This window comes from Spea bombifrons, chromosome 3, assembly GCF_027358695.1.
Source record: "Spea bombifrons isolate aSpeBom1 chromosome 3, aSpeBom1.2.pri, whole genome shotgun sequence".
NCBI classification, from domain to species: Eukaryota; Metazoa; Chordata; class Amphibia; order Anura; family Pelobatidae; genus Spea; species Spea bombifrons.
This window is the reverse complement of record NC_071089.1, coordinates 11,829,160-11,844,830: the sequence shown is the minus strand read 5'-3', so window position 1 is coordinate 11,844,830 and position 15,671 is coordinate 11,829,160. Positions and strand designations below refer to the sequence as shown.

At 42.3% G+C, this 15,671-nt stretch overlaps 1 protein-coding gene across 1 annotated transcript in view; it reads left to right on the top strand.

The window, feature by feature from the left end:
* The window catches only part of THADA (THADA armadillo repeat containing), a 194,516-nt gene extending 186,786 nt beyond the window's left edge, over nt 1-7,730 (top strand). Inside the window, exons 37-38 of the mRNA XM_053458824.1 lie at nt 6,556-6,719; nt 7,272-7,730. Of these exons, the coding sequence (XP_053314799.1) occupies nt 6,556-6,719; nt 7,272-7,595 (488 nt within the window). The 3' untranslated portion in view covers nt 7,596-7,730. The remainder of the gene's footprint in view (nt 1-6,555; nt 6,720-7,271) is intronic.
* Nucleotides 7,731-15,671: the final 7,941 nt, after the last annotated feature.

The window sequence follows — 15,671 nt, the reverse complement described above, 5'->3', positions numbered from 1 at the left end:
AAATTGTTTCCCTCCAGCTAAATCCTTCATTATAAAACATATGGCACATAATAACCTCTAACCTTTTAACTCCTCGCCGTCACCTCCGTAAGAATAATCTAATGTTTTATGAACTCCATATGAAGAAAATTAAAATCATTAAACAAACTGTTGGAGCAGTCTGGAAATAATAGCCAATATGTCTTTATTCTTCGTTACTTTACAATGATGTGTCCTTTGAATTAAGGTTGTGTTATAGAACTACACGCCATGTATGAGTGAATGTACAAATCGTGCATCCTGAGACACTGGGTTATTACAAATGTCCACTATTACTGGGGTTTCCTTCTCTTTGTCCATTTATTTCAGATTTCAGGTGACAGTCTTGGGTTGGAAAGTATTTCAGATATGCAGGCGGTCAATAGTTCCCCATTAATTTCCCCTGCTGAGAATGTGGATTTATTAGTCACTTTAATTAAAGTAAGATGAGACATATAATGCTGAGAGTTTAACTGTCTCCGCTATACAGAGGTAAACGTGTTTTGAGTGCTTGGCAAGCGTAACCAATATCTTATGGATGTTATTTTTTAGCATTATTCATTGTATACAGTCCTAATGCTTTTATCAAGTAGTACAGTACTTAAAAATGTTATAATATAGCCCTTAAAATTTCAGTTGTTTGAACTGGGACATCTGTGTTGAGAATTAGGAGTATAAGCGTGACCTCACACCTTACAGGAAGTGCCGCTCAGCTTCATAGGTTTGCAAGGAGGCCCCATCATTTTATAGCTTCCTGGGCCAGTCAGTGGAGATTAGAGGATCCCCCTAAGTGACCCATGATCCCCACTGCCTGCAAAAGCAAGACGGTGGAGCAGAAAAACAGGGACTGCCAGGGAGAATGTTTTATGAATACTTGGAAATTCTCAGGGCTCAATCTTCTGTTTCTTGGATTTAGTCCATTACGAGAATCGGTGGTCAGGATCCCGGGCCACAGAAATCTCTAGGTTATGATAATTATGATGGTTAGACCTGAAACAACGAATCGATAAAATCGATAATAATCGATAACGGGAATCGTTGTCGACGATTTCCGTTATCGATTAATCGAGTGATGGATTCGTCGTTGGAGCGCTCGGCTCCTTTCACTTACCTCCGCCAGCGTTCCCCCGTTTCTGCTGCAGAGCTCTGTAGTGTCCGTCTGCTTGAAGTTACGTAATGACGGATGTGACGCGCGTGAACGATGAAGATTTGAATAAAGTTTTGCGGTTGAACGTTGTAAGTGAAACGATGCGGTAGCGGAGGGAGGGAGGGAGAGAGAGAGAGAGAGAGAGAGAGAGAGAGAGAGAGATTGATTGATTGATTGCCGGGTGGGAAACTGATGGGGCAGAGTGTGGGTGTGTGCAGGGCATTTCATTACATTATTAAATATATTTTTTTTTTATCCGATTAATCGATTAATCGAAAAAATAATCGGCCGATTAATCGATTATTAAAATAATCGTTAGTTGCAGCCCTAATGATGGTTCTGTATACAAAGTGATCCCAGTGCAACGTTTTAATATTATCACAATAGCAACCAAATGAATGATCGAATAAGCAGGAGCATTCCATTGGTTGCTATGGTGATAAGACTTTGTCATAGAAGGCAGCTTAAAGCTCAGGTAGCCCATTATTCCCACCGCACTACTGATTCTTACGGTTTGACATTTTAGATTGAAACACAGGGACTTTTTCTTTTACGTAACTTCCACATTCCATAGTATCCCTGATCCTAATTCTTACTCGTTTGTGCGTAATTCTCCCTACTAACCAGTCCCCCCCCTCCAATCTGTCCTTAACACTGCAACTAGATTCATCTTTCTCTATCTCCTCATCCGCTGCTCCGCTATGCCAGTCACTCCACTGCCTCCCCATACCCTCCAGAATAAAACTTCTCACCCTGACATACAGAGCCCTTAACAACTCCGCATCCACCCTCTCTATATAAATAAGCGTAATATAAGATATTTACCAGTAGTGCCATATTTTGACCTAGACCAACTAGGAAGGCAGGTTCTGTAAGGAAACCAGCCCTGTTCACACTACAGAGGTATGTGAGTAGCTGTCACAAACCTCCATAGTGACCTTCTACGGGCAGATATGATGTCATGGTTGAGGGTACAGTTAGGGGGCAGCACACTTATAAATACATCATGCCTTTTATTCCACTTAAGCGTCAAAAAAACGTGAGAATGGCACCTCGCTCCTGCATCGCCACGGATCGTCACAAGAGAAGCCTAACAAAAGAGCCATGAGGATGTGAATAATATCGCCGTAGGTGCAGGCATGTAGTTCACAGGAAGTGCGATAGCAGGAAGACTCCAACTCGGTCTTTGCTGAAGGATCATGGGAAGTTGAGGGATAATTACCAAGAAATCCCCCTGGATAAGTCTTTAGTAAATGTCAGGAGTGGAAAATATAAATATGAATGACTTAAAAACGGCACTTAAGTAAAAACAGTAGAAACACAAGTCTTAGGTGGTTTTCAGAGGCCCCACAAACATGTAGAGGAAGGTTATTAACTATTTTACACGTATTATGGGACTCAAGTGTTGTGGAAGAAGTTCATGTTTAGAATGCGGTGTACATGAATAATTATCTGTAATTTGAATGGTTAGGTCGGATATCACGTTTACAAACCTCTTCACGATAGCCGCATTCTTAGTTGATTTGTCAGGAACACTTAAATTAAGTGTTAGGATGAATTTTTGTCTGTTTTCTGTATAATACATTTTATACAGGTGTGTGCGGTACAAACGGAAAAATAACCTCTGTGTTTCAGCTAATGTCCTACACATTGATCCACTATTATATTTCATGCCCCTTTTCTTGACACTTTAAAGAAGTGGTCTAAGCGATGGTTAATTCCGAGCCAACGTAGAAATACATGTGATCCGATTACAGTGAGAACTGGCTAAAAATAAGGATATTCATGTCTGCCACACATGCAATGCATTTACTAAATAAATGTGATTATGGTTAAAGTTACCCCTGACATGATGAATTAATCAGCTGGCCAATCTTGAAACGTAATACATACTGGGATTCCAGATCCAGAACATACTGGGGGAAAGTGGTTTCTGCGTGATCCATGATGAGCCATGTTGCTCCATTGCTGCTAGATAATATATTTATATTTAGTAGGAAATATTTGCTCTCACATAAAAAGTTTGCCTCTGAGGCAAATAAGTGTCTTTCTCTTTTCAGTGTCAGCGTTCGGATGAGGACCATGGTTATGATTTTCCATAAGATAGGCTCTGTTTGCGTGGAGGGGGGGCATTGTATTAAAGGTGTGCGAGGCTAACTCAGAGGGGCTTAGTGCTGGCCCTGTATGCCTTTTATCCTTCTCTGCCCACGTTCACTCACTGTCCCTTCAGCTTATGCCCTATTCTCTGCCTATGTCCTGCCTGCAAACATTTTATGTTCTAGGGGCCTTTGTAAATATGCCCCTGCATATTGTATTAAGATCCTGCATGTGATGGGGGTAAAGTCCAGCTTATCTCTCCCACCGTGATTATAGGGTTATTGTTATGCCGTGGCACCTAGAACCGGATATTTCCTTGTCACCCGGCTCCTGCACTGTTCCTTACAGGTCTGTCCTGGAAATAATTTACTAGACTTACAAAATCTTTTACATTAGGTTCACTGATCTCATTTTGGACAAAATGGCGTCTGTGTTCCTTTATGAAAATCTGTTCTTTTCACCATATTCTACATTTATGCTAAATATAATGAATTAATACCTTTTCGCTCTCTTGGGACCTGCATTAGTTTTCCTCCCTGTTTTTCTATCTCTCCCCTGTTTAGTTGCTGATTGATACTAATTGGTTCAGGCAGCCTTTGTCAGGGAAAGAACTTCAGGGCAGGAGATTAATCAAATAATGCTGGTCCTGCCACAGGCTGCTGTCACTGATCTCAGCTTCCATGTGGTGAACTTTAAACTAAATACCTCCAAAACAATTACACAAAAATCACAAACTAAAGGTAGTTTCAATTAATGAATTTAGTCCGTTTCCCTTTAACAAGCGTCCTTCCGAAGAGTTGTATGACTTGTGATTTAATCCTTTAAGGTCACTTAATCACTTATCAGGCCGGTGAAATTATATAGCAGTCATACTCCACAGGGATGTACAACGTCAAGAAAACCTATTGCATGGGGCTGTGGAAGTAATCATAAGCATGGCGGATGAGAAAGGGCCGGGGTGGTAAATGTACCGCTTAGTAGGTGGCAGCAACCACAATTCGTTATTACGCAGGACAAGGTTCCGTCCAAGAGTCTCGAATGAAGGACAGCGGTCTTTGGACACGATATGCTGTAAAAATAACTCAAAAGTGAAAATATCAGGATTTGGAATGGAATGTGGAAGGAGTTAAAGGTGAAAGAGAATTGTTGGATTCTGTAAATATCTGGGGGAAACATGGCTTTCTTGGAAAACCTGCGACTGTTGGGAAGAGCTACAAGTATTGAAAGGACTAAGTGCCAAAATGTGGGCTCTTTGGGTTAATCCTTTTGTTTCCAGCAGGGTGGGTACCTTCTTCTGAAGCTCTCTGGTGTGTAAGGGAATAAATAGTTGTAACGGTTTAGAAGACAGAGCATGTTGCATGTTGATACTCTCGTGAGCATCTCTGCAGATGACAGGCCTGAGTCACGTTCTGCGTTTTCTCACTGGCCGTTTACACGAAGTGGGGAAGCTATGTTTGTATGTTATATTTACCGGTAAGGGGTGACGAGGTGCACAGCACTGTTTACATGTTGAATATGAAGTACGTCCCGAACGACTTTGTGACTGCTTTGTTTGTAGTAGTGAGCGCTGCCTTGGTATCCGTAAGGAGTTTGTGTGAAACGAGCCAGTCTCGGTGTGAGGCGACGCTCGCTCGGGTCCATATTTAGCAAGGACAGAGTACAGGAATTAGGCTGATTTAATGCAGAACCGTTTCCATTTTTACATCTTGTAAAGACGCTCGACAGACACTGAAACTGTCTCCTCTCCTGCCCCCTGAGGCTTTTTAATGCTGTTCCTCTGAGCTTAGCTCTCTTGCGTTCTTTAACCCTTTATGCATACGGACCGTCTATTCAGTAAGCCTTCCTTGATGAATGACTGAAGCAGATCGTCAATAATCGTGTCAAAATAGGTAAAATTGGTGCCATATGTGGATGCCTTTGGAGTCTTGGGACCATTGGCCGGTTCAGAGCTACAAGGTTAGGAGAGCTACAATTCTCTGGAATTCCAGAAAAATCCAGATGAAACTTGAGTTTCCATGAGAATAAAAGATTGTAAGCTCAGCAAAACTTGGTATGGCTCTTGTGAAGCTCAGAAAGTAGCGATTATGCAGAGATCTGTCCGCATTGAGCTTCAGACAAGTTAGCCTGAGTTTTAGCTTTGAGTTTTCTCGGTTCTATGAAACGTTAACAGTTAAATAAGTATAACTTCCTCTATGTACTTTTGCTACTGGCTTCCAGTCAAAGTTAAATCAATTTCTCATAAGCCAGGGATGTGTGCATGACCAAGATGAGGTAAACAAAGCAAAGGCAAGAGAAGCCAGGAGAATGAGGTAAACACGCTCCAAAGGAACGGCATGAATTATCGCTAAATTAAACAGAGCAAAATATATATGGGCAACAGGATCCAGGGAAAAGTACCCAGACTCGTTAGCGAGTGAGGAATTGGCTTACAAGGTGCAATGCCAGAGCGATTATACATCCCGTCCCGGAACCATGAATCACCAATGACTCGTTCGAAAAACTTCTCCTTTGTGCATCTCTGAAGCTGTGCTGAAATTACAACTCCCATGATGCCCAGTCATGGACCAGACTCCCTTTCTTAAGAAGCTGAATGTGTGCCATGGGGGGTTTCATGCCAAAAGAGCTGGGCAGCTGCTTGTTCTCTGCCCTGATGTGGAGGATGAAAATTCATGCAAGCAATTCCTTTTCTGGAACGATGCGGCCTCGTATATAACTGCCTGGCCGTCATCTCGAATCGTGAATTTGCATATAGGGTTTCTCAATGTCCCAGACAACAAACAACTTGCTTACTTGGATGATCTGGAGTTCTTTTGCGCAATATCTATTCTGGAGATCGGTCTAGAATACCGTTATTAATGACATTCCAAAAAAAATACTTTAAAAAAATCTTGTACTTTCAGGCCTTCTCAGCGGGGTCACTGCAGACCGGGCAGGCCTGTCTAACACAACTATTACAATTGAACTTTCAGGCATCTGTGATGCCTCATTCCCTTGAAACCATCCTGTTCTGGTTGTCATATTCTTATAAATGTTCTAAGCACATTCACATTAAATCCAAGTAGCCAACTCACCTCTGGAGCAGGCGCTTACCTAGTCCCCATAGTGACACATTTACAAACGCTTCCTCGCTAAAGGACCGTAGTCTGTCTTCCCTAGGACAGCGGCGAGTCTGATATTCCCAGCTGGGTTCTACTAAATGTGCTTCTACAGGAGTGAGTACTTCAATTCTGATCCTAAATTGTTGCCTTTAGCAAAATAACTAATACATGTTCCTGCACTTTCCTTCCTTGCAGTGTTTCCATTCTGTGCTGTGAATCCCCCCAAGGCTTTGGACCTGACCCTCTGTGTCCTGTGCGAGATGCTCCGGCGCTGGGATCGGGTTCCGGATGGCGTCCTTGTCCTGACGGAGTGGCTTTTGGATGAAGATGATCTAAGTGATCTGCAGACGGCGAAATCGGTAATCAAACTAATTGCATTGAAATAAATACCCCAGGGAATCCAATGTAAAAAAAGAACCTGCAAATGCTAAATATACCCAGTTATTAAAGCCAAAGAACACAGACGGGCCAAATCATTGTGATCTGCTAACAAATGCTGACACTGAGGGGGGTGAGTCTCATAGAGGCAAAATATGGCACGGTAAGCAATCCCTACACCATTCTTATGCAATAGACCCAAACACACAGAACGAACAACCAGGTACATAATGGGATTTATTTACTCAGTGATGCTGTGCGGGGAGTTCGGGGAGTTTTTTCAGATGCAAAATGAAAGCAAATGAAGATAAAGAACATAATATGTATTTTCAGGATTAGGGTGCATTAACCAAACGTCTGGGTAAACAGGAAAGTCTTCAGCCTTAATCATTTCAGTTTTATATCGGGCTGTACGTTTCCAAGTGCAAAATGTTGTTTCATAGACTGTAAGCCGACTTGAAATAGCACAGGGTTTTTTGTTGACGTGTTACATGTTTCTAGTATGTTTATGAAACACGCTTGTTTTTCACCAGGTGGAAGACGACTTCTTATTTGAGAAAGGAGAAGCTAATTTTTGGGCCGAGAAACTTCTTTATGTCCGTCTTCTATCTACACATCTCCGTAAGCTCATCTCCGCAACTTCTTGCTCGCTACCCAGTGCGAGACTCCGTCAGCTCTCAAGCGGTGTGTCGGAGCATTGTGATCGCACAGAGCGATCTATAGAAGGATTGCCTCCCTCTCCAGAATTTCTGAAAACCAGCGAATACACACGATTACTCATCCAGAAAGAAAGGACATCTAAATGCATGGAAATACTATCTCTGATACAGAAACAAATGAACAAAGACATGCATTAACTTTAATGTATATATATTTATATATATATATATATAGTGTTTTGCTGTTTCATCTTGTATGCTCGTAATATCTCGGTGGTTTTATTACACCAACAATTTTATCGTCTTTGAAATAAAAGTCCAAATGTTATTCCAGCGCTGCGGACTGGCTGTGATATTCTATAGACCTGTTTACTGGGGCTGCAGTCCACGGTATTGATATCAGCGTGTGTTTTGGAATACTAACAGCAAGGTCTAGAGGAAGAGCTACACAAACAAGACAGTTTGTTCAGTCGAAAGATCGCAAACGGGGCGCCTGAGTAGCAGATGTAATGTGTTTTTGCCGTTTCCCTGTTTAATTGGATGGTTGTAAACCGTAAGTGGTAAGAAGACTTACGCAAACAGAACAAACCAGAATGTTTTATTCTACTGGAGCCCAGAACAGTCTTGCGCAATTCCCCCAAGTCTTGGACCTCACGATGTCCAGAGCTGTGCGTTTCCATAATGTCTCAAAATTAGCTGGACTTCGCCCAATGGAACACTAAAAATAGTTTTTAATTGCCATACATCTGTCAGGAACTTTTTCTTCAGGCTGGCCGTGTGAGAATACAGATTGTTTGTATGTTTGCTCATGCGATCGGAGCCAGCGTGTGCTAGTGGAGCTTAGGAACGAAAACAAGATGTGGTTCTTTTGGTTCTACCAAGTGCCAGCCACCTGTAGTCTCTCCTTGCAGCCTTTACACAACATTTTGGCTCGTAGCTATGGCTTTGAATAAGTGCGTGGATTTAATTTCCTTTAAATCGTCGGCGTGTGGTGTGTATTCACTAAAATGGGTAGTTGGCAGGGTGAATTGTGATCTGAGCTCTCAGACTCACTCTGTATTATAGAGGGGCATCCCTGGCAAAGTCCCCTGCAAGAAGGGCTGTGCTGGCCCTATACCGTGCATGGTTCAATCACTGAGGTGCCCACAAAACCTCACTGATTTAAATATGCTTTATACAGGGCCATCCAAGCTATTCTTGAAGCAGAAGCTAACTGGAGTTGGTCCTTTATAATGTAAACTGAAATTTAGAAGAAACTGCAGCTCTCCTGCAAACTCCCTCTTTAGTGAATAAACCCCTTTGTATTGTATATAGTGTTCACTAAATGTAAGTTAGTTTCAGGGATACAATAAATGAAAAGGGGGGGAGGGGGTTAAAGCTGAACAAGAACATAGCAGAAATGTTGAACATGCTGCCATCCGCTAGTGTATACATGGCTTTGTCATGAAAGGGTTAAGGAAGATCACAGTGTCTTGTGGTTAAACTGTTACCTGACGATCTCCATTATCAATAAAGTAAATTCATCAGCATCATTCAGCACCCGTACTGCTGCAGAGTACAAAAGAGACTCATGTGAGCTGCTGAGCGCTGCTGAGCGCTGCTTCGCTGCTTAAGAGAAGCTGCAGCTGTAGAGCTGCAGGAGCTTACCCCTTCTTTATCTGATTTTCATCCCAGTTTTGGCTGCTTAAAGCAGCCAAGGACTGGCAGGAAAGCGCTTCCACTGCAATCAACGAGAGCACTTTCTGTGCATGCTCATTAGACCCGACCGGAGCTCTTAAATGAGCCAGCGCTGGAGCTGACTGCCTATGAGTTCACTGCGCATGCGCACCGTTCCTGTTTGATCACATTTCCTGCAAGCTTAGAATGCATGAAAGCTACTGAGTGACAACGTGGCTCATCTGAGGACAATCGGCAGTGGGCTTCACGCTTTACGGTAATGAATAAAACTAACCCACAACATTACAACGAGTATAACACTTTAACTACAGCTATTTTATGCTCGGCGTTAAGCTCGCCGACGGCTGTATGAATCTTACATCCTCGTGAAGGCTGGCTTTTTTATTTTGGCAAACGGCTAACAAGTTGTGAAAATAAAATGTTTTTGAGACTCGAGGGGAACAGTTTGTTTTCTTATTTTTTTCCTCCCCTTTTCCGGTTTTATTCTCTGCATATTAGAGTGTGTGGGAAGGAATCTCTCTCCAAGTTTTATTTTAATAGAGAGTAAAGTATACAAAACTAAGCCACACAATGATGAGGTGGGGACCAGTCACAGGATGAATTCCACATATGCTGACTAAATGAGTTTTAAATTACCCCAATGAATCACGGATGCTTTCCGCTTAAACTGTACTTGACATTTTTCATACAGTGTTTTAACAGAAAACAAAAGTCCCCTTTGGAAGGGAATTTAACTCTCCAACTCCCAGACGTTATTTAGACAATTTCCTCAGTATTTAAATTATCCTTCGTACTCACAAACCGTGGACTGTCAAACTGCCAGGCTGTGCAAGCAACAAGTGACCTTTAGATGACAAATCTAATCAGTCTCAGCCAGGCCAAGTTGAGGATTTTTAGGGTTCTAGTACATCATCATCCGAAGGTTAATCTTGCTTAGTCTTTAATCTGAAGAAGAGACATCTGAGGTCCTAAAAGTTTACTTTGTCATTTTTTATGTTGGCCCCTCCATGTCCAGAGGTTCTGTTCCACTCATAGGTTCCCCGAATCAGCCAGTCATTGGCTGTAAAGGTCATATTGAAATCAATGGTAGCTCTTTTATCTGCGGTGTTCTTCATGCCAGCGCTGGACCTGACACGCGTGACTCTGTGGAACCCCCCCATGAATTTGCAAGGTAGAAGAGATGATTAAAGGGAACTCCCAGTTATATACATTACAGTGTATACAAGGGCTAGAGTGTCCCTTTAATCAGAGTACAAGAATCTTGTAGTTATATCACTTGTAAGCAACCATTGAGGTTTGAATAAAGTAGTCTCCATGGTCCTGCGTTTACTCGTTACTACTACAGATTGCATCATACCGTTTACAGTGGTTTGGCCTGTTAATTATTACATATCTACGCCAGATCAGCCATTTAAAATTCAACTTACCTTACACAGAAATATCAACAAGGAAGAGAAAAGCCATTGGGCTCCTCTAATCAGCAAATTTTTTAACCTTACTCGGTCCTTGTCTTGTGTTCAGGATTGCCTTATACCTGTCCCATGGATGGATCAATTCCTTTAATATACCAAGTGCCACCTCTTCAGCTGGAAGGTTGTTTCACCATTAACTGTGATCTCTTGTCTTATAAATCTTACTCCTTAGAAATATACTTGCCTTCTGTATATGTTTAAAATCCAATGTGCGAACAGCTCATACTTTTCAAGACATAGACGGTAGTATGTGGGAAGTATAACTGGATAACTGATCCCCTTCTTCTTGTTAATACATCCCACGTGATGCAGGGGCAGCACTTTCTTTGTGCCGTACAGTAAGGTGAATCGTATACGTGACCAGAGAAAACGACCATCCTGGTTACCCTACCGAGAATGCGGAAAGCAACTTGGCCTGCAGACAGACATTGTGCACATAATATTCTTAATTCCTTTGCCAGTCTCATCAGCTGGTACTGATCAGTGAAGCACTATAAGGGAGCACCTTTTACTGAACATAATGATACATTGGGATTTATAGTATTCTTCACCTAGTCCTAGCAGAGTACCAAGTGGAAGTGATCCCTGGACTTCCGTCCACATCGCTGGGTCCCAACTAGTCAACCGGAAAAAAAAAAAATAGAAACATAAGCACTACAGGGAAATATAAGATATCTGGGGGCTAAGAGGATGGAGTAAATGGGGACAGGATTGGGGGATAGACAAATGAGCTAAATGACAATTCTTGAAAGCCCAGGAACATAAAGCTGTAGGTGTCACAGGAGTCCAGTTTAAATGGCTGCTCCGGCAAACTTAATGTTCTTCTGATCTAGAGTCGCTGCATCCAAACCAGTTCACAAAGGCCTAAATCCTACCATGTTTTTAGAATTTCACAATCACGTATTTAAGCAATTAGCTACGTATCGTTAAGCTTCGAGCTTCACTAAAATCTCGTAACTTGTCTCCGGCCTTGGGGATCGAGTCAGGACAGCCCCGTTCTAACACAACCTCCCTGCACTTTAGAAGTGGGTGTATTTGTAGAATGCAAAGTGTGATAAGAGCTGTGTTTGTAAGTATTCTGGGTAAAAATACGTGGCTTTTATAATTAAAGCCACGCTGCTTGCCCCATCTGGGACTGAATGAATGACAGTTTTAATATACCATTTGTTTCATTGACGTTAAAATCACATGTGGCTGGTATATGACATCTCATTTAAAGGAGCTCTTCTTATTCAATGAGGAGGAATTAGGGTGATCACGCTGGCCATTCTTCCATGACACAGACGTATGTTACAGAACACCTCAAATTTGTTTTGTTGGAGTAGTTAGTGGTGTGGTTTGGGGGCTTTACTTATTACATGACCGCAGAACACTGTGATACACTCTTACCCAGAAAACATTCTGAGCTCATAGATAAGGGGGACATCACGCGACTGAAGCGGGGCTGTCTCTCCTAAACACTTGGGAGGTATGTTACCCTGCAGCATGTGTAACGGATTCCCTTCTGGGGGTTTATACAGCCCATGTGCTGGAAGGTAGCCGGTTATCACTGTGTATCGCATATGTTAGGTGACCACCCCAGGGGGAATGTTCCTTTTTGATTCCACGGTGGCAGTCGGATACTTTGTTAGATTAATCTCTACAGTTTCATGGGATCGCTGAACCCTGCAGGTAAATATGCCGTGGCACGGGGCCCCCACCACCCAGTAACATGGCTGCTCTTTCTTTAGCCATCTGCCATTTATTTAGGCAGCATATGGTGCCAGATCTCGTCTACCTGTCTAATCCAATTGACTTTGTTTTTATTTGCGCTCTGAACAGTTATAGACAGGTTAGTGTCGCTGACCGGTGTCGCTAATTCTCTATAGTTCTTCCCTCCTCTGCATTCACGTTATCTGACACAGCTTAGTACCTTCCACAGGAGCCGATTATACGGTTACATTATTGGGGATGGAATTTACCTGCGAGTGGAACTCAATGAGGAAAAAAATCCACATTGAAGTGAATGAGGGGCACACGATCTCCGTGCCGGATACAAATACTGACCGCCGGCAGCCTTCAAATATAAATATAAAGTCTAAATGCTTTGTCCTTTAAAGCCAGGCACGTGTGTTTATTCACTAAAGCGAGAGTTGTGGTTTTGTCTTCCTCACTCTACTATTCATTTGGAAGGGCCAATACAGTTGTCTGGCAAATAGGGCTGAGCTGGCCCTGTGTAATGCATAATTCAATGTGCCGATTTAACTATGCATTGTACAGCCAAGCTCTTCCTGATGCAAAAGCTCACTCACTTTTAATAATGTATAGTGAAGCTCAAACCAAAACTCTCCTGCCAACTCTCCATTTAGTGAATAAGACCAGATGGGCCCTGTTTCCCAGGATGCACCCAATGAATTCAAGTTTTTCAGGACATTTATATTTCACGTGTTGCTGACCGGGGCATGTAAAGTGCTGCCCCCTGCAGTATGCGGGATGTATATCTTAGTGACTGGTTCTTTTCCAGGAGTTTATACATCCCACATACTGCAGGGCGCAGCACTTTACATGTCCGGTCAGCAATATATGAAAATGATTTGGGAAAACATGGCTAATGTGGCCACCTAAAAGGGAGAGGTTTATTTTTACTGCGTGCTTTTCTGTCGTGGAAAATATTGTGTGGTATAAAAGTGTTTTCATCACTTATAAACAAAGCACAAACCTGTTGTATCAATGGAACTTACTTATGTTTCTCGATATTCTGGAGATATTCTGGACCAAACACACATAAGCAGATATGCATAAAAATCACCCTAGCGCTATAAAAAATATGCAAAGAAATAACTTTTTATACAAGAAGAGCGAGAGAAACACCGGAGGACTGGCAGAGATGCCTTTTAAGAACTTTTCTATTATCCAAGTAAACAGATATTTAAAGGCTGTCTGTTATAAAGGAGCTACATATGGTTTGCTTTCCCTGTGTGATCTTTATAGCTGTGATAGCGTGTGGAAGGTCATTGGAATAGATATCTTATGGGCTCTTTGTATGCTATACATTGTAATAAATGTATAGAAATGTAACGTGTTAGAGAAAAGACAATCGGTATATATGAAGAGGAGACCTGTGTAGTCTTAAAAGCTTGCAATCTGTTTACACTTCAGTTAGCCAATAAAGGTATCATTTTTAGCTAACTCGCCTGACACAGCAGCCGTGACACACGATGCCCAGGGCCCTAACAGCATCAAGCAGCTGGCACCACAGAAGCCTTTGACGGCTTGGAAGATATAGAGGGTGACCTAGACCGACGGGTTCTAGCGCTCCAAAAAGAGAAAGTGGGATGTTTATAGGATTTGAGAGGAAGTCCTGAAAACCAATGTTGATCTCTGTGCAGTAAAATACCTACTGATTTTGCTTAATGTCTATGGGGGTAGCAGGTTGTACTATGCCAGGGGTGTCCAACCTGCGGCCCTCCAGCTGCTGCGGGACTACATCTCCTATAATGCTCTTTCAGCTAAGCACCTGGCAGAGGAGTATGGGAGATGTAGTCCTGCAGCAGCTGGAGGGCCGCAGGTTGGACAGCCCTGTACTATGCCTTGTACAGGGCCAGCTAAGCTCTTGCAGGAGCAGCTTGCTTGGGTTGATCCTATGTGATGCATGGCGAAGTTTGTGACCTGAAACTGCAAAATGCTGGTCTAGTTAAGCTCTGTAACTTTTCCCTGTGGATAAAGCATCCTTCACCTTTTGTGGCATGTGTGTTTTGTGTGTGTGTGTGGGGGGGTCAAAACTGCACATACACACACATATATATATATCATATATACATTAACTGTAGGTTCTTCAACTGAGAAAATCCACATCCATACTCACGTTCCCAACAGTATGAGTTTAGCTGATTTCCAGGTGATAACTCGTGGATTTAACCAGAATTAACCCAGCTTTGGCCAAGTATGCTCTTATGCCCCCCCCCCATCATGTTTAAATAACAAAGGAACACAAACCAATTAGTTTGCATTGATAATACATCAGTGGCCCAGGGTTTGTTAATTACACCTTCATTAACATCTAAAATGTTTGCATGTGAATGGCCCTTGAGGGGTGACGTTGGTGGCTCTGATCCTAATTAGGCATCCCTTCCCTGGCAATTTTTTGGGGTGTTTACCATGGTGTGTGCGCACCTTGGGGTTTGACGTTGCATGTTTAGTCATGAACGACATCATTATCTACATTGAAAGAAACTATGTCTATTAGTCTCTAGAACCCACAGGTTTTAATCCTTTTTCCTAAAGAGTTTACTGGCCTTTCCTCGCATTTTAAGTAACCTTTATTTTAATTGCAGAGGCAGCAAACAGGTTGCTGTGGCTCTGTGCAGTAACTGATCATACAGGTGAAACCCAAACTCTTTGCTAGACAGCAATAAAGGAAAAAGATATGAGTCACGGAAAACCTGGCCGTTGTGGCCACTGCTTGGTACAGCCACCTGAGCAACTCAGATTCGGAAAGAGTATCAGATCCACGCTGTGTGTCCTATGCAGGTAACTGACAGATGTGTTGCATATAGGAAGTAAAGCGAGTCTTATGAGAGTGCAGTAAGTGCGCTGAGAGTTCAGTGAGTACTTTAATAGGAAAGGAACGTATAATCAGTGCAATGAGTAACAATGAATCACTATACTAACTACGATAAGTATGATGAGCGCATCCTCCTACAAGCAGAGAAGGAAAAATGAGACACAAGGAGCTGCAATAAATAATAACAGAGTAAGCGAAATATTTACTAGTGATAAAAGTCCAGCGTGAGACAGAGGAGCATGCTAATAGTGTCTATTATACCACGTGGTATATAATACATCATGGGAGCAGAGAGTCAAACAAATGTTTTTACAAAAATAAGCTTCATCTGCGTATCTGCTGCCAGTTTGTATTACTTTTTAAAAATCTTGGATAAATGCAAATTATAACATTCTGAGTATGTCGGCTATAAGCACTGTGCATATAATATGAGACAAGTCAGAAGGCATTAAGAGTTTGATACAGCCATTTGCAGGCTATTATCCATCAACTTGGACGAGTGCACAGCTGATTTGAGCCGGGAGTAAGTGGGTCCACAAACATGTTTGGTGCGTGTATTTTCCTGTTTAAAACATCAAAAAT